The 19,795-nt window shown below is 37.6% G+C and overlaps 2 protein-coding genes across 5 annotated transcripts in view; both read left to right on the forward strand.

Annotated features, from left to right (window-relative positions):
• LOC140341793 (P2Y purinoceptor 8-like) overlaps window positions 1–4,531 on the forward strand; it is a 30,375-nt gene extending 25,844 nt beyond the window's left edge. For all 4 annotated transcript variants that reach the window (XM_072427686.1, XM_072427696.1, XM_072427670.1 and 1 more), the window contains one exon: window positions 1,601–4,531. In XM_072427686.1, the coding sequence (XP_072283787.1) occupies window positions 1,648–2,712 (1,065 nt within the window). In that variant the 5' untranslated portion in view covers window positions 1,601–1,647 and the 3' untranslated portion in view covers window positions 2,713–4,531. The remainder of the gene's footprint in view (window positions 1–1,600) is intronic.
• ASMTL (acetylserotonin O-methyltransferase like) overlaps window positions 1–19,795 on the forward strand; it is an 86,497-nt gene that overhangs the window by 18,777 nt on the left and 47,925 nt on the right. The window lies entirely within an intron of this gene.

A 19,795-nucleotide genomic window follows, 5' to 3' on the forward strand; every position in this document is an offset into this window, starting at 1 on the left:
ATTAAATGTATGCAATATTATGTCTGGAGTAGCTTAAAAATAAGGCCGCATAGAGACTGATCTGGATTTCATGTTTTATTAGGCTGGTAATCAGCAAGCCCTTCTGGTCCACTAGAACATAGCTGTTGATGTAGGAAGGCAACCAGAGTTATAATCGATTCAAAACTTCCAGTGGAAGATTTATCTTCTACAGAAATCAGTGGGGTTTGAATTTAACATTGGGTTTGTTCTGTAATTCTCAATGGGACACCGACAGCAGAAACGAGAAAGCCAAACCTGAAAGCCAAAGCTTCAGCATAACGGCCAGACATCTAGCAAAAGGAGAAATTAGAAAATACTTCCTTCATATTTCTTTGTGGACATCTTTTTATAAAATGTGGGCATATATGGCTACATCAGGTGTACTCACAAGGAAATACAAGCTGCAAAATTGGTTGATATTTTTCTTCCACTCTAAAGATTCCACTTTAGCTAGCAGTTATCTGTAAAACCGTGATTATCCAAAAGATCTATAGTAAGGATGCTCTGAACAGCTCAGAACAGGCATATAAGTAGTATGGCCCTGTCTGAATTATAAATGCACTTGAAAAAAAAGGAAATCTGTCTGAACACCATGTTTAATTAGTAATAATGGTTAAAGGTGTCATTTTCTTCAGTTGGCAGGGTGAGTCATTTTACACAACAGTTGTGTGGTTTTTGTACATTTTTAATTTTTAAATCTTGTTTTGCGTAGTAGTTTATGTATGGCTAAAACCATCTGCTGATTGATGTAAATATAGAAATCCACATATTACCTGCTTAAGGGAAGTGATGAATGTTCTAATGGTCTGATTTGGGGAAAGGTTTAATGTACAAGAGTTCATGTACAAGTTAATATTTACAGTGTCATAGGTCCCGGTACTACATTACTGGCTATCAATGTAAAATATATTTCTTTGACTTAAGTAAATTTAATAATCTGTATTAATAATAAAACCTTATTCTATGTATAGACTGTGGCATACCTCCCTATTTTGGAGCCAGGGAGGACAAATAAGACACGACCATTTTATGGCCCTTAAAAATGAAAATACAAAGCATGATTTTGAAGTTTTTCATGTCTAAGTTTACTTTATATTAGCTTCCTAAAATAGCTGATGTAAAATTTTGGGACTAGATTTTTTATTGAGGGGTATTTATCCACTCGAAATGAGGGACAATTGAGAAATAAGGAGGAACACAGGTATTTGGATTTCATAAAATCATTTTCAGTTAGTTGCTAAATGTTTTCAAACCTGGACCAGATCCACTCTAGGTTTGCTGGTTCACCTGGGTTCCCCCATGATAGTCTATCTTCTTTAGTATCAGGGAACAATAATAACTCAGGCCCATTTTGATTTAAGGAGGACCTTCTGTGTTTTACACTGGTTTAGTGGAGGGCTTTTTGGTGCCTTCTGGCCAACCTCACCATAGCCTCCATAGCGTCTAATTTCACCTTCGTAATTTGCAAAGTAAAAACTCCCTACTGTTTTAATGAATACTTATTGTATTTTAGTAATAGACTTTTTATATGAATCTTTTTTAAAGGTTTTAGAAATTTACATCTCTTTTCTTTTTGCAGGGATTTTTCTTCAAACGTCAGTAAAAGGATCTTAACCTTAAGTCAACATGAATCTCTTGAGCTTGCCTAATGATTCCTCACCCGACAATGAAACCTTAGCCATGCTTGAGAATAAGCTTATCTGGATTGCCTTGCCTATTGTGTATTCCCTAGTGGTTTCAATAAGTGTTCCAGGCAATATTATTTCTTTATGGATTTTAATTTTTCACTCTAAGCCAATAACATCTTCAATAATCCTCATGATCAACCTGAGCATCACAGATCTTGCACTTGCCATGCTTCTTCCTTTCCAAATAATCTACCACTATAACGGGAACGATTGGTTTTTTGGGAAAGATCTTTGCAATGTGGTGACTATCATGTTTTACGTGAACATGTATTGCACAATACTGACAATCATGTTGATCAGCTTGGAACGTTACTTGGGTATTGTCCATCCCATGAAATCAACTATGTGGAGGAGGAAAAGATATGCCATTGGAGCAATTATTATCATTTGGATGTTTTTGCTTGCTGCCTTCTATCCAATGGAATCTACCGACCTAACCTATGAAGTGAAACATCTAAATAAAACAACATGCTTTGATGTTCTGAAGTGGAACATGCTACCCAACTTACTGTCCTGGGCAGCCTTCATTATCGTCCTTTTTTTCATATTATTCCTAATTCCCTCCATAGTCACTATTGCTTGTTATGTTCGTATTATTTGTAAGCTGATTCAGACATCCAACAGACATGGAACCGGGCAGGAGAGGAGATCAATCAACCTTGCCATATTTGTGCTTGTAATATTTATCATTTGTTTTGCTCCCAATAACTTCATTCTTCTCATACATACAATTGTTCGCTTGTTTTTTGATAAAAGCTTCTACCATGCCTACAAACTTTCATTTACGCTCAGCTGTTTAAGTAGCTGCGTGGACCCTTTTCTGTATTACTTTGCTTGTAAAGACTTTCGGAAGAAAGCATTAGAACTGTGTCATAAGAGATTCAGGAGAAAGGAACGCTCTGACACCAGGCGTGGTAGCTTGTTTTCTGCACTTACATTTTCCAGCGGGCAAATTGAGGTCCTCAAAAATGGAAACAATCACAAACAGGAGAGTGATATGTAGCAGTTTTTCTTACAGGAATTTTACATTGAAAAATGGGATGTCAGTCTATCAGCATTTAAAAGAGACATTTTGGTTTGATAGATCAGAGAACTAATGAACAATGTTATAAAATAATGGGGGGAAAATAAACGGTTTATTGCTGTCAATAGCTACCATCAGATCTTTTTTTTCACATCTACAGTAATATGGGTATCTTGAAAAAACACGTCCACTTTTTGTTTCCTACAGTTTTTCTTTTGTAAATAAATAAATAAATAAAACCATACAAATGATTTGCTTATGCCTTATATCAATTACCAGAGGTTTCAGGTTCAGCACACTCACTGTTTATGTATCAGTCAGTACTCTTTTAGGTTTAATGATCCAAACACCACAAAATTGCTTATTTATAAATAAATGCCATTTGCATTTGTCAAAAATTTGGTGTGTTTGTTGTTGTTCTGGTTTTCTCTGGTAAACTTCATTGTAATGTGTTTTACCGGGTCATTGTTAGGTGTAGTTTTTGGTCTTGACCGTAAAAATGTACTTTAACTTTTTTATTAATATTAATATTATTAATAAACAGGATTTGTATAGCGCCAACATTTTACGCAGCGGTGTACAATAACACTTTTATTCCTGAAAGCAGTAAGGTCTTTCAAAGGGTGGTACTTGTCCTTGCTAAAATGCTGAACATCTATAGCAGAGGTCGGCAAACTCCGGCCTTTAGGCCAGATACTGCCTAGTGAGTAGTCCTTTCCAGCCTAAGGCCCCCTAGTTTTTTAATGGTCGATCCAGCCTAATCCCGGCCAACAGGGGTCGGCAACCCCCGGCGCCAGAGCTGCATGCCGGTCTTGATCCTTCTTGTTGTGGCCCCCTTTCCTATTTACTGCCGCCAGCGTTAACTCTTACGCCGCCGGGGTAAGGGGTCACTCCCTCTCTTCTGTATGCTTTGCTGAGCAGAGGGATTTCCCTTCAGGGGTGTTTCTGGTGGTGGTGGAGCCATCAGCCCGGGACTCGAGAGGGTCCCTGGCTGATAGGAGTCCCGTGTCCTACATGTTCCCGGGTTCCCGGGGACACGGGACTAGATGCAAAAGCAGTAACAGAGAGCCAGGAAAAAAGAAGTAAAGTAAGTTTAAAAGTACGTTATATCAACTAATGATGCATAATTTGTCAGACGATTAATACCTAATTATATATTAATCATTTGATAAAATATTATTACTACACTGTATTTATATAGCACCATCATATTACGCAGCGTTGTACAAAGTTGATAATCATGTCACTAGCTGTCCCTCAAAGGGGCTCACAATCTAATGTCCCTACCATAGTCATATGTCAATAATGTAGTCTAAGCCAATTTACTGCATGTTTTTGAAATGTCGGAGGAAACAAGTACCCGGATGAAACTCACACAGATATGGGAAGAACCTGCAAACTCCATGCAGATAGTGTCCTGGCCGAGATTCAAACCTGGGACCCAGCGCTGCAAAGGCCATTGATCTTGGGATAATGAATCATGATAAACATATATTTAAATAAATAAATATATTATCATATGAATTGGATTAATTTCATCATGACCACAGTGAATTTTTTAAAAGAAACATTTTCTTTTAAACAAAATTAGTTTTTTCTAGTCTATAAAGTTTCATTCCAAGAAAAAAAAATGCATTGAACCTGTTCTAATAATGGTTATTTATTCATTTAATTTATATATTATTTTTTTTTTACTCCTCATCATTAGAACCTGATATTGTATCTGTCTCTGAGAACATGCAACGTCATGTTTCCCATTGATCATACTGTATTTTTAAATAAAAAACCTTTCCTTGGACACCTTGTTTCTTCTTGCCTAGTGTGCCTTCTTGACCTCCTGAAATGGCCTAGTAGTCCAAAACATTTGCTGGCTATAGTGAAAAAAAAAGACATAATACCTGTATACTCATGTTTCCCCCAGCTGACATTTGTGACTCCTAGGCAAGAGGCTGGGGTATTAGAGAAGACCAAATCTTGCTGAAAAGAAGCTCCCAGCATTGTACTGCAGAGTCTTCTTGCAAGATTTGGAGGAGTTACCATTTTATAGAATCCTATAAGGATGAAGATGATAATTTTCAAAAAGATTAGCCCTTTAAAATGTATTTATTTATTTTTTTTTTATAATAAACATAAATGTATTTTATTTTTATTAAATTGTATTTATTTGTATTAAAAATCGAACATCTTGCACTGTGAAAAACTAGAATGTTCTGAAAGTGACGAAATTTGTTAAACTGGATTTTTGAAATTGAAAGTTGACGAGTTTTTTGTTAAACTGGATTTTTTTACTTTTACACTATTAGAATTACAACTACAAACTAATATTACCTGCTAAAGTATGGTGACACAAGATGACTGCCGATAATGATTATTTGTAAAAAGCTAAACATTAAGCAATTAGGCTAACACATAATTGAAATACTTTTATGTGACCCGTCAAATGATTTGAAATCATGATGTTTACACAATATTGCCACTCAACACAGCAAACCTGGGTATCCTGTCTTTTTTGTTCATATGGAACACAACTAGGCCACCTTCCTACACAATATATTGTGAGTGGACAGAGAAAAGCAACAACAGACTAAAGAGGTCATCTGCTTTCCTCTCTTGTCTGCATATTATGAATCAGCAGAATAAATGCAGGTCACTTGACTTGTCCCAAGTATTTCCTGTCCTCTTCTGAACCCTGCTGAACTGAAAACTTCAACTGCTGAAACCAAATTTAGGTACCTATACTAGTTTTAGTTAAAATGTGGTTGTTTTGTGTTGTAGTGAAGATAAACCCTTTTACAAAAAAAATGTAACCAGGCAGGTCCTTTATAGATGAAGGGTCAGGCACTGGGCCTGATTTATTAAAGCTCTCCAAGGCTGGAGAGGATACACTTTCATCAGTGAAGATGGGTGATCCAGTAAACATGGAATGGATCTGGTGCAGGATTTAAAACATTTCCTAACAAACACGAAATTGCTTTTAAGAAATCCATTCCAGGTCTTTTGGATCACCCAACTTCCCTGATGAAAGTGTATTCTCTCCAGCCTTAGAGAGCTTTTATAAATCAGGCCCAATGTCCCATCTGTCCCTTGATCTCCTGCACCTGGTTTTAATCTTTCCCCATTGTGAATGGCCAGGATAGAACGACATAATACTTAATTCAGTCAGGAAATCCAGGAGAATGCTGGGATTCCCCGGCCCATCCTGGTATTGTATGTTGAGCTGTGCATGTGCAGCTCAGTGTTTGCTTGACAGAATACAGCGGTCAGGCATGTAAGTGTAATTTATTGTAGAAAGGATATCACCTGTCCATCAATTGTGCAAAAATGAACCTGTAATATTTAACTTGACTGCAAATTTAAAACTGCACTCATTGGATTTTTTTAATATCTGTGTCCAGCTTTTAATTTCTGGGGCTTTCAGTCCTGACTATACTTCCTAGTTGGGTTTAGTGGGTTTGAATTACTAGTGGGAAAAAATGACCTAGCAAAATGAAAACAGTAACGCAGAGTTTACTTTTAATACCCAATGGTTTTGCCTTGTGTTTAGGTAATTTGTTCACAAAGCTAGGTGAATAGTTTTTCTTTCTTTAGTGAGTCAGCCTCAATGTGTGCTTGTGTTCTGTGCTACAAGGCACACATGGTAAGCACAATCACCTTGTGAAGACTGTTAGTATAGTATTTTTGTCAGTTGAATAATTGTGTGAACAGCTGTCTTTAAAAAGGCAAATTAAAAATAATAAATAAGAAAATGTGTGAAAACCTGGAACTTTAATTATGTAAAGAGGCTCATTGAAAATGTTTCCACTATTGCATTTCATACTGAGTTTCCCATCAAACCCCTTTTCCTACTTGCACATAACAGAAAAGATATTCAAATGTTATCGAGAATAATATTACTTAGGGTACTGGGGATATTTCCCTTTTGGGGTTGTAGACGTGTAGGCATGTATGTAGAGCCAAACTTTTAAAAAATGTTGAATTATTAAAAAGGTTATCTAGTTGTATTTGCTGCTTATGTCTCTAGAGGGGAGATTCACCCTTTTAAATTGTCCTAGCAATATTGTCACTGAGATAAAAAGTGATGTAATTCTAAAATCTTGAGTTGTCTCCAATGACCGCTATATAAAACGGTATTTTTGTGTAAAAGATAGAAAGCAAAGAAAAGTTCCACTATGGGCCACAAATGGCAAAAAACACAGTAATTTAACCATTTTCTCCTTCAAAATGATAATAAATCAAATTTTACATTAGGAACTTCATTTACAAGAACATTCTAGCTATGTCTAGGTTCAGACATCTCTCAGGATCAAGTGATCCTACACAACTTGCTGCTCGGTCACTCTCACCAAGATGCTGATTCTTAAAGAGGAAATAACCCAAAACTACCCAAAACAAAAGAGAAATGTCACTGACTTTCAATCCTACAGAGCAATCCATCCGGAGGTTTCTTCCATTGGGTCCTGGGTCATCACAGTATCCGTCTTCAGGATGGCACGCCATGCGCTGCCATCTTCTTCTCTTCTTCCGGGTTCCTCTTCCTACGTCATTCGTCGCCGGCGCAAGATCAGGTGATATAGATTGGGAAAAAACTTGCCGATCTCACTGCGCATGCAAGAGAGTGCCTATTTTTTCTCTTTGGGTGAAAGGGCTCCTTCTGTGCATGCCTGAGATGTTCAGGCATACGCAAAAGGAGCAGCCAAGAGCCTCCTATGCTATGCTATGTGCTCCCATTCATTCTCGATCGCCTAGGCAACAGCCTTTGTTAAAAAAAGGGTTTTGTACTTAAAAAAACCCAAAACAAACAGAATTTTTACTTTAAATAAAAGGATCTACCCTTTTATGTAAAGTGAAAAATCTGAGTTTAGGTAGGCTTTAAAGATCCAACACTTGCAGATTTGACAGTGAATGGCAATGAACTGCACTGAACTGTTCACCTGTTCACCCAATTGAATCACTACAGGGCTGCTGGAGGTAGTAGCTACTTGTATCATCTTCCCCAAGGCAGCTGTTTATCATCATGGAGAACCAGTAACTGCACCACAACCTCATTGCTGGTGTAAACATAGCCTAATTAATTTGTACAGTTAAATGGGGGCTGATATAAATGCTATAAATTATATAAAAGTTTTATTTAAAAGAAATTCTCATTTTTCCATATAATAGAAGAACTTTCAAAACACAACAAAGTGTACTTACAGCTACAACAAAGTTTATACTATAATATTGGTTGGACTAAATATTCATATTTTTCATGTTAAGGTAATAATAATAATAACATTTTATATATATATATATATATATATATATATATATATATATATATAATTTATTTAAAGGGAAAACACAATTATTTCAATGTTTACAAAAATATCTGTATTTAAGATAATTGAAATGACAAAACAAAATCCAATACATACATAGATTTATAATCTAAAAGAGATCATGATAGTAAAAGGGGAACTCAGTCAACAAACATTTTCTTACCAAACAGATTAAAGTCATTTTAGGTTACGCTTGATGCACAGATTCCAAAAATGGTATTTGTTTTGCTAGATTGGCTCTAGTTTTTGAAATAATGACCTCAATAATACCCTCATAGAAAACTAATAAAAAATATCAATATTAGGAAAAATTAAACTAGTAATGCCTGCGTATACAAAATTAATTTTTTTAAATACTTAATGTCGATATTTTCTATATTTAGTTTATTTAAAAAACTAATCACAAAGAAGTCATTGAAATACTCTATATGATTTCCTTTTATGCTGATGATCAGGACAATCACATTGAAGGCTCCAGCAGCAGTGTGCCATCATGTGTCTATCCCATCTGCCCTGAAACCTTTCTTCCATCACCTTTATATCTTGATGGAACCTCTCCCTTTGTTCCTCACTGAAATCGCCAAGGTTTTCTGGAAATTTTTGTAAAATGGCTATAGTGATAGTATACCTTTATGCTCATAGTAGCACCCAAATATTTAAAATTTAGGAGCAAGTTTTGTACCAGTTCTTAATACTTTTGTGCTTTATGGTTACCCACGAAGTTCTTGACAACCATGACATAGCTGTGCCAGGCAGAAGCTTCAGGATCAATCATGTAACTTGTGAAATTTGAATAATTTATCAGTTTCCAAATCTGGAGTCCATCAGGATTCCTGCTTTTAATTTTTCAGTACTCAATCCAGGAAAAAATCTACAAATGTATTGGAAGCAGTCACCATCCTTGTTCAGAGATCTAACAAATTGCTTCATTAATCTCAAATTTATGTGTAGTGGAGGGAGAATGATTTTTTTATTTTGTCAACCAATGGCTTGTAAATGATATTCACTGAACCTTTTTTCATGTTTTCCCTTGGAGGCCATGTCACTTTTTTCCAGTGATCCTGCTTTGCTCTACTATGGGCAAGGGGAGGGAGTGCTGCCACTTCCTTTCTGGCTGCCCAGCATCGTGGTCAGGTCAGGAGTCGATACCCGCACTGGCAGACGAGGTGCTGCGGGAGCCCTGCGTGGAAGAAGAGGGGCAACGGAGACTGGCCTGGATCCCGAGGTGGTTGGTGCTCCAGTGCGGATGTTGAGGCCTTGATCGGTGGCAGTTTCTGTGGTAGCGAAGAGTTTTGGGATTTCGGCTGAAGGCGTGGACGAGGCTCAGGGTCAGAGTAGATCGAGGTGTGCGGAAGCTCCATGAGTTTCTGGAGGCCTTTGGCAACAGCGTGCGCAGGAAGATGATGTCACGGACGATGGGCATGCAGGGGTCCCAAGGGGGTGGGTCTAAGGGTGGAGATGGGCCAGCTGGGGGTAATGCGGATGGCCAAGAGGTAACAGACGCAGCAAGGGGAGAAATTTACGTGTGCTACGAGGGCCCGTTGGGTGCTCACCTTTTGCTGGAGGTGAGAGAGAAGATTTGGAAAGGGGAATACTTGGATATTTTCAAGTTGTTGCCGCCTCCTCCCCGTGTTGCGCCGCCATACGAAGATCAGCGGGACGGCAAAACGAGGTGAGTATCTGGGTCTCAATGAGCAGCAGCTGCAGGTATCTCAGAAGTCTCATGTTGAATTGGGTAAGTTGCTGGGACACAGAATTTTTTTAATGGGTGTGTTTGGAATCACTTTATTGATGGAAATTCCTCGCTATCTGATAACAGAGGGATCGGTTAGGGGGTGAACTAACATTTTGACATCTTGGAGCACCTTTTTGCTTGAATTAGGTAAGCCCAACTTTGCAGATAACTGTTTGGAATATTGTTACCTATATTTGTAAACTAATGGCTGCTTTTTGTATGATGTAAAGATATAATAATTATATATAAACAGCGTATTTATTTGGATAACGTTACACTATTTTGGGTGACTTTTTATGATATAAATGGAATTTTTATTAGGACTGGTGGTGTATTTTTAAACTGATATATCTTTGATATAGGGCATGCAGGGATTTGGACAAGAGGAATAAGAATGTATATATATATATATATATATATATATATATTCAGCGTTTTGCGTTGTATTCTAGGGAATTTCTTTTGGTGGAGAAGCAAGCATATAACTCAGAAATTCCTCAGTCAGTAATTGTATATTGTGTACATATATATATATATACATTTATACATATATATATATATATATATATATATATATAAAGTCTAATTAGAATCCTATGGTTAATGAGGTATTTAATATGTAGGATATGGGCTTAATCAATTATATCTTTATCACATGGTATAAATGCTGTTTGAATTTGAGTCCTACAGTATATAGTATTGGAATGTCATACTAAATCTAGGCATATAAAGAACAGCCCAATTTGATTAGTAGAAGTTTTATAAGTGGGAATGACAAAGGCAAGCAAATTGACACTGTTCACATACAAGGCTGCCCAGATAAGAGCTAAAAGAAACTACCTAATTTGAGATAATTGTAGGGCAATGAGATAACACCCTTAATTGTTAAGACAAAAAAATGAAATGTGGTTCAGGGATAGCACTACCAATTAATCAATTTGAGACTTAAAGTAATCTTCAATTAAAAGAAAGTCAATCATTTGTTGGCTTAATGGAGCTTTTGGAGCCCATTTGTACTAAATGACAATTTTTTGTTCTATTTACCGTGATTTAATTTAGTATTAAATCTCCTTCATGCTGTGTCCTGGCTGTATCTTATGAAAGAGGGGTACACAGGCGATCGCTAGCACTCAATGTGAATATAAGGTTATGTGTAATTAAATATGGTTGATACATTTTAATTCAATCATGAAAAGTATATCATACTATTTGATTAATATTGGATGATTATCTGTGAATCTCCATTCCTGATGAAGTGGACTTGGCATCCACGAAACATATAGAAACTGCGAAATATCTAATTTTAAGAGGTTTCCACAAGGAGATGTACCCAAATATGTGATTTTAAATACAATTCTTTATTGTTATACATTGATTTTATTATGTAAGCTTTAAATGAAATGTAATGTATGTATGTATGTATGTATTTTTATATTCTTTTGATGAATGATTGATAATTTTGACTTAAAAAGTCCCTAAATTATCTACGGTTTTTCTTATGGTAAACCGGATTGTTTTTTGTTTTCAAATGGTGCCATCAATCTGGAGATGTGTAGGGTGTTTTGGCTACCTTACAGGTTGTGATGGAGCGATTTCGGGTGCCATTGGCAGCAAATAAGACTGAAGCTCCCACTACTTGTTTATGTTTGTTAGGGATTGTTATTTACTCGGAGGCGATGAAATACCGCTTGCCGGACGAAAAGTTGTTGCATTTGCAAATTTCGGTGCACTGGGCGAAGGGGTGTTGTAAATTGCAGCTGTGGACTTTGCAGGTGTTATTGGGAAAATTTAACTTTGCCCGTCGGATAATGCCCATGGGAAGGGTGTTTAGTTGGTGCCTTGTGGCTGCAACCGCAAGGATCAGAGCCCCGGGTCATTTTGTGAGGTTGACGAAGGACCAGCGAGAGGATTTGGGGGTTTGGGTGATGTTTTTGGACTCAATGGGAGATCGTTTTGGATGGTGCCTGCGGTGGGGAATCAGGCCCCCGACCTGTTTATGGATGCAGCAGGGTTGACTGGATATGGAGCTTATTTCGACGGGGCATGGAGCCCTGAGCCATGGCCCCGGACATAGAGAGAAGCAGGGTTTTGCACAAATCCAACACTGCTTGAACTACCGTATTTTTCGCCGTATAAGACGCTCCGGAATATAAGACGCACCCAATTTTAAAGGAGGAAAATCTAGAAAAAAAGATTCTGAAAGATTATTCCCCTTCTGATCACTCATGTGCCATTCATACCGGTATTCCCCTTCTGATCACTCATGTGCCATTGAAATTCCCTTTCTGATCACTCTGTACCTTTCAAATAACCTTTCTGATCACTCTGTCATTCAAACTCCCCTTCTGATCACTCTGTCATTCAAACTCCCCTTCTGATCACTCTGTCATTCAAATTCCCCTTCTGATCACTCTGTGCTTTTTTTCTATTGTACGGCAGTTAGGACAGGGAACAGCAGGTGGCGCTGTGCCGGCTTCTTTCGCTTTGCTTTACAGACAGGAGAAAACACGATGCTGGCAGAGGAGAGAAGAGAGACACACGCTGCAGCCTGAGACACACGCAGGATCGGGTATCGGGTGAGTATAATATTTTAATTATTTTTTTTAACACATTTGTCGTATAGGACGCACTAACTTTTCCCCCTCAGTTTTGGGGAAGAAAAAGTGCGTCTTATATGGCAAAAAATACGGTATTCACTTGGTGGTGGCTCTGGAGTTGTGGGGTAGTGGTCTGGAAAATAGGAAGTTGCACTTCCACTGTGACAATTTAGGGGTGGTAATGGCTGTTAACAACAACTCAGCTTCTTCCCCTCTGGTGGTGTATCTGTTGAGGCCTCTGGTGTTGTTGTGTTTGAAGGTAAATGTTTGTGTGCCAGCCATGCACATGCTTGGAGTGGCTAATGCCTTGGCGAAATCTCTTTCTCTCCCTGGGAACAGAGGCCCATGTATGCTGGATAGGATTTCCTGGAATGTAATGAAGCCTTGTTATTCTAGAAGTTGATCAATATGCTCGGTGGAACAGGCTGCTGGATGTCCTTCTAATTCATGCAGGAGGCAATGATGTAGGGTCCAGACTCATGAAGGAACTGACCAGGGTTTGATTTCTTGTGTCTGTGAGTGGCCTTGCCGAGCACGGGGCTTGTGTGGTCGGACATCGTTGCTCGGTTGGGGTGGAGACATGCACACCCTATTAAACGTCTCAACAAGGCTCACATAAAACTGAATAGAGATGTGGGTAGATTTGTGGTGCGGAATGGGGGTGTGGTTGTACGCCATGTGGAGTTGGGCCCCGGCCCTTTATTTGCGTGGGGATGGAGTGCATCTTAATGCTGTGGGGACCACTTCTGGTTGATGCGCCTTCAGGAAGGTTTGCAGAAGGCTGTGGAGGGTATGGCGGTGCTCGCAGACATGAGGGATCATGTTTGCCGCTTGGTGGTGAGTTGGAGGTCACTGACTGCAGGACGAAGGTGAGGTTGGGCACCTCACTGGAAAAGGGGGGGAATCCCATCCAAGGTATGGAGTTTCCCCAGGTAAGGAGAGCCCCTATTTGACTTAAGGTGATCATGGGGGGCTGCAGTAAATACTAGACACGGTGTAGTTGTCCCCGAGCCAGTTGAGTGCGGCTGGGGGCCTGGGCAAGAAAATGTATGTATCCAAAAAAGGAATTGGGGTAATCCCTTTCATGGACCTCTAACTCATATTAATGGTTTTTACAATGTCTTTTGCCATGTGGTTAACATGTTACGGTTGTTTTAAATTGTGTTTTACAAAGAATGTTTTATGAATAAAAAAAGGCTGCTATGACCAGTTTTAGGGGCTGGTCATAGAGCACAGGTGAGTACATGTCTCCTGGAGTCTCTTATCTACCCTAGTCAAGTAGAGCCCGGAGCCTTAGCTAGAGAGCATAATGGGCAAAGGCCTGCAAGACAGGGTGAGAAGGGATGGTCAGGAGAAAGAAGGGGTTAAAAGAGCCATTAGGGGATGGTGTGCAATGGTGTATAGGGGTAGGAAGATTTGTAGGTGTAGGGAGGGGTTGGAATGCTATGAGGTGGGAGGAGGAAAAACTGCGGGAATCAGTTTTGGAAGAAAGATGGAGCAAGCCTCCCATCGGTCCTCCCTGGAGTCAAGAAACGAGAACTGACAAGTACGCTTGTGCAGTTATATTAGGGGATTGGAGTGGTGGAGGGAATTATAATTGTCATAGCAGTTAAGGCAGTTTGGAGGTCCATGACGGGAGGTTGAGGGTAGGTAAGGGACCTCAACAGAAAAGGGGGGGGGGGATCCCATCCGAGGTATGGAGTTTCCCCAGGTAAGCTGAGCCCCCATGTGACTTAAGGTGGTCATGGGGGGCTGGAGTAAATAATGGATACAGTGTGGTTGTCCCTGAGACGGTTGAGTGCGGATGGGGGCCTGGGCAAGATAATGAATGTATGCAAAATAAGATTTGGGGTAATCCCTTTCATGGACCTCTAACTCATATTAATGGTATTTACAATGAGTGCTGCCATGTGGTTAAAATATTACGGTTGTTGTAAATTGTGTTTTATAATGAATGTTTTTTAAGAAAAAAGGCTGCTATGGCCAGTTTTATACCCAAGATTGGAAAAAACGTGTGGTATTTTGGGGAAGGTGAAAGGGGCTGGTCATAGAGTACATGTCTCTTGGAATCATCTTATCTACCCTAGTCATGTGATTTCTGGATTCAACAGACTTGAAATACACTAAATATATTGAAAAATCCTTGGCAAGTGAAACATTTTTTGTTGACCTGTGTTTTGTTGAGTTTTGGCTTAGTTTTAATACTTATAACTTTTTAAATTAAAAATATTTTGTGTATGTAGAAACTCTTTAACTTAGTAATAAATTCATAGAGCTGGGTTTCCATTGAAAGAAATTTAGACTACTTACTGATTGATACCCTAAATGACCCTTGTACAAAGCAAGCATACAGTAGTGGAAAGGAGAACTCATCACTCACAGTGGGCTCTATTTATAAACCGGAGAATCAGACATTCCCACGTTCAGTTCACGCGTTCGTGGGAATCTTCATGGTTGATGTATTTCAATGACAGTAAATGATTCCCATCGGGGTAATTTTTGACAGATTCCCCGTTTTAAAAATATGTTTTTTAAATATTCCTACGATTTAGTCTGTTTTGTATGTAATTTTTTTGTGGTATTAAACTATATTAACAGCGTATTTACCCCCAAACAAGCTATAAATTTAGTATGTAATATTTATTAGCATTTAATATTTAACTGAATAAAAAAAAAATTGTTTAAGTTATGTTTAAGTTCTAACCATAAAAAATAAGGCAATATATACAAATTACATTCCATCAAATGACTTTTTTTTCTAGTTGATAAAATTTGTATGCTTGAATTTACCTTTTTATTTTCCCTAGTAAACCTTGGATATATGTTTTCATGAGTGCACAGTAGAGTGATTTAAAGTTTTCTTTTCAGAAGTTTATTATTTGTAAATAACTGAGTATTGATATATGCTTTTTGAAATCCAAATAATGACCAGAGAAATTTAAATAAATTACAACTCATGATTGGATGATTAAAAACTTAAACTTTAGGTAATCAACCCCAGTTTTTCAGTTGTAATTTGTATAAAACATATATGTAACATAGAAATTGTTTATTTTTTATCAATATATATACAGCAAAGGTAAGATAAGAAACTTTTTTTGTCAACTTTTTTTACAACACTTTTTCACACGCTAGCACATATTTGGTTTTCAGTTGGCTATGCCCACAAAATGCATGTGAACAGAGAAAATCGAGAAATAAAGCAAGAGGTGAGAATGTTTACTACAACTCAAATTTGGTCTTTATTCAGGGTGATAAGCCACAACATTTTAAGAAAAGCAGTAAGCAGTTTATTGGTCTGCAATTGGCAAGAGGGATGACAATGTAGGGGAGCGATAAGTGTTTAGAACAGAGTTTAGAAGATCTCAAATTGTGATGTTTCTTCATATGTTAGCACATTTTTTCTAACTAATCAATAACCTATAAATATGTGTACGTGCCTATAACTTGTTAGTAGAATATATAGAAAAAAACTTGATAGAAATACATAATTCTTTTTTCTCAAGCAAATTTTACTGGGTTCTTGGTCTTCAAAAAAATAAATTGAATTGGCATATCAGCCAAAACTTTATGCTTTTTTTAGTCACTTTCAGGACAACACCGACTATGATATTTTCCTGTGAGCTTACCAGATAAAAATCTATCTTGTAACCAAGAGTTAAAGCCCAACTGAAGTCCTAGTGTAAGTTATTCAAATGTATTGGCCAGCTACATAGCTCCAATTCAAAAAATATCCTGTAGATGGGTATGATTGTGAGTTCAAGCTAGGTTTTAAAAGACAAAGGTTCTAACTGTATCTCAGTCTTTACATAGTTAATAAATTATAGCCCAAGCTCTCGGTGTTACCCTAAACATTATCACTACATTCATTTATTAAAGCATGACCTTATTTAAAAGTCACAGACCCTTGTGACCTCTACATACATCCTTTTCTGAACTTAAGTCTTTATGTTGTATGCAAATAAAACACATCCTCTTAATTCACCCTAGTAACTTTTAGATGAAGTCTGATAATACACAACTTCTTGGTTTAATTGTCAGGTAACTTTGACAAAGGTATTAGTAGAAGTCTGCCAATGCTGATCGTCTTTGGGAAATGCTAGTTGCAACCAGCTGGTTCTGATTTCTTTTCCAAAATTACAGAATTTGGGTCTTTTAATTCTAACACATAACACTTCTTTGAATAGTCCTTTAATAAACAATTTTGCCCTATCATACTTGTGGTGGAAAACCCTATGCTTAGCTGCACCCAGAAACAAAGCAAATTGCTGTAATGTCTGCAGGAGCAGCAAATCACGCCACAGATTTGCACAAATTTGCACACAGTTGCAGCTGCAGTTCCTCTTCTAGAGGAGGAACAGCAACTGCAAGGTCAAAAGTCACTTTGCTTTCTGGAACCACCATTCACTGAAAGAGCGACCACAGATGCAACTCATACACAATATGGTTCCCAACCACCCTCATTTGCTTCAATGGAAATGGCTGGGACAGCAGATGAGCCTTTGGCGGAATGCTAAGGTCAACTTTAAGTCTGAGACCAGTTTCATGGCTGCAACCTGTGTAAATGTTTTGCTCATCACAACTTACATAAAAAACAAATAAGTAGTTAAGGTTCAAGCCTGTAAAATGTTAACATATTTTTTGTTTGAATGTCAGCAGTTTAAAATAACATTAATTCTTGTAGCTCTTAGGGAGATCCCAGCCACTGTGCAATAACATGGCTATAAGAATCTTACTCAGAATATAAACAGTAAAAATTTCATAAGCCTTATACTGCATTCTTGATAGAAATAATTTCTGTATCCATAAGAGGAACTGTTGTACCATTATTAAGCTGACAGTTGGGTGAGAATTTTATAACCACTTCAGCAATTGCAGTTTGGGAATGCAACAGAAAAATGATGTAAAAAGGAGTGTTGGGGAATTCATGACCTCTATCTTGTGGTGAAATAGAGCTTGGGTTGGTATTATACAATGTAGAAAAACACTTGTGCTTTTCTTAAGCTGCGTACACACTTGCATTTTTTGTCGTTGGAAAGGATCTTTCAAGATCCTTTCGAACGACAAGGGGCTGCAAGATGCATGAACGATGCTGTACATACAGCACCATTCATGCTCTATGGAGAGGGGAGGGGGGAGAGCGACGGAGCGGCACCCTGCTGCGCGCTCTCCCCTTCCCTTTCATTACGATCGGCTGTCGTCCATCGTCCGTGGATCCGGCAGGTCCGTCGTCCGGACGATGGACGACACCGACTGTACACACGGAAGATTTTCGCCCGATAATTGGCCGATGCCGATTATCGGGCGATAAAAATCTGCCGTGTGTACGTAGCTTTAGTACTTATAGTGTTCAATTGCATATTGGGATAACAACAGAGCTTTATACTGATATCGACAATATATACGTTATTTATTGGGAACTCTACTTATCAGACCAGTTACATAAAACATTTGTTACCCAAGGACTGAAATATGGTCAGCAAATTCACACTTCAAATACACTTTTTTAATACACCATTAAAACCTAACCAAACCCATAAACAAATTGAAACTTATTGAAGCCTACCGGTATTTGCTGCATTGTTGTTTCTCTTTTTACCAGTAAGTCACTAAATTTCCTACAATTAAAGTGCTCATCCACTGTACTGCAACTAAAGAAGCAGCAATTCTACCCTATGAGATTGATACAAGAAACTCTCCCTCTCCTTTTCTTCATTGCAGATAAGGGGTATTGGAGTTCTCTACTACTTAAAAATAAGCAAGAACAACAAAATTGATAAGAACAGAGCAAAGCCACAAAGTACAGGATGTTAAAAAACACTTTTGAATTAAAGAGTTATGAAACACTTTCCAACACATAATATCAGATCACAAAAAGGGCCAAAAATATTTTTGTTTACATACTTCGCGTTTGCATATCTAAGGTCAAAAGGATCTTTCAGAATATACTAGAGATACATTAATATTTTCTTGACAATAACAAAGAACACCATCTGCACTTTCACTTGTCCTTCTTCTGTTTCTGCATTGCTGTCAGTAGCTAAAGCTGAAAGTAATATACAGGTTGTTCCCTGTTTACATACAAAATAGGGACTGTCAGTTTGTCATTAAGTTGAATCTGTATGTAAGTCAGAACAGGTACATTATTTTAATAAATGCAATTAGGACAGATGTTTGTCTCAACATATTATTAGGCAATGTGGTGTTACTGTAAAAAAAAACTCACTGTAAGTTAATCATAAACAAAGCAAAAAAAATAAAAACTTCATAAAGCTTAGACATTCTATAACTTCTGTAGCAGGCTGTGCTTTGATTTGCAAAAAGAAACAGCTGCAGAGTTTGTCTTGGTCATTAAACAGTTACAAGATGTTGCAGAACAGCAAAAGATTTTTTCTGCAAGTAATTCGGACCACCCGCCCCCCCCCCCCCCCCCCCCAATCAAGCATCCATTCTGCACACAAGTGAACAAGAAAGCTCCGTTTGTATCTAGAAGTCTTTCGTGAGTCAGAAGTAGGTGAATGAGTTTTATTAGATGCTTATTCCTAATCAGTAAGCTTTGTGGAATGTATTAGTCAGGCAAAATGAGTCTAAATACAAGCTTCAGATAAACCAACGTTTTATGAATATCCATTACCATAGATTTAATGTTTACCTGTAAAACAAAGACTGTACACATAAAGCATAAAAAAAAAAAAAAAAATTAAAATGTAGAAATTTTAGTATAATTAATTTAAAATAATTCCTATCATTTTCCATTCTGCAATAAGCTTTTACTTTGCCTGAAGTCCTCTGCATAGCAAAGGCGTATATTCACGTCTTTAAGTTGACCTGTCACTGAGATATTGGGCCTGATTTTCAAAATTAATTTGCTTTTAGTTGGCAATTGTTTTTTTGTATTATGACCAAATATATACTGGATTTGCTGGATCACCCAGGTTTTCCCAGGATAGTTTATCTTTTCCAGTTTTGGTTTATTTTAAAAAATTAGGCCCAGTATGTAAATTGCCAAGTCTGGACATAAGCATAAGCTAAACATGAGGCAAATCTTGTTTTTCTTAAAAGGTGAAAAACATGTATTGATTGTTTCGTTCTGTAATAATCATAGAAATACCACTATTACCAATTTATCTAAAAAATGTACCCATTGTGGCTGATGAATTAACTTTTTGCCTATAAAGCCATTTTTCAATTTGCGCACAGCTGTCAAAAAGCACATGATGTATCACATTATCCTGCTTCAGCTGGCGTTTTATTATATAGAATATTTTTTCATTTGAAAGCAGAACTTTTAATCAGTGAAAACAGTTACTATTGTGCTGTTTACCTTGAAAAAAATGTATTTTCAATACAATGCAATAGAACTGACTTACAATAGAACAGAATAGGCACATTGCCAACCGTGTGGCAAAGTA

Source organism: Pyxicephalus adspersus, chromosome 1, assembly GCF_032062135.1.
Source record: "Pyxicephalus adspersus chromosome 1, UCB_Pads_2.0, whole genome shotgun sequence".
Taxonomy (NCBI): Eukaryota; Metazoa; Chordata; class Amphibia; order Anura; family Pyxicephalidae; genus Pyxicephalus; species Pyxicephalus adspersus.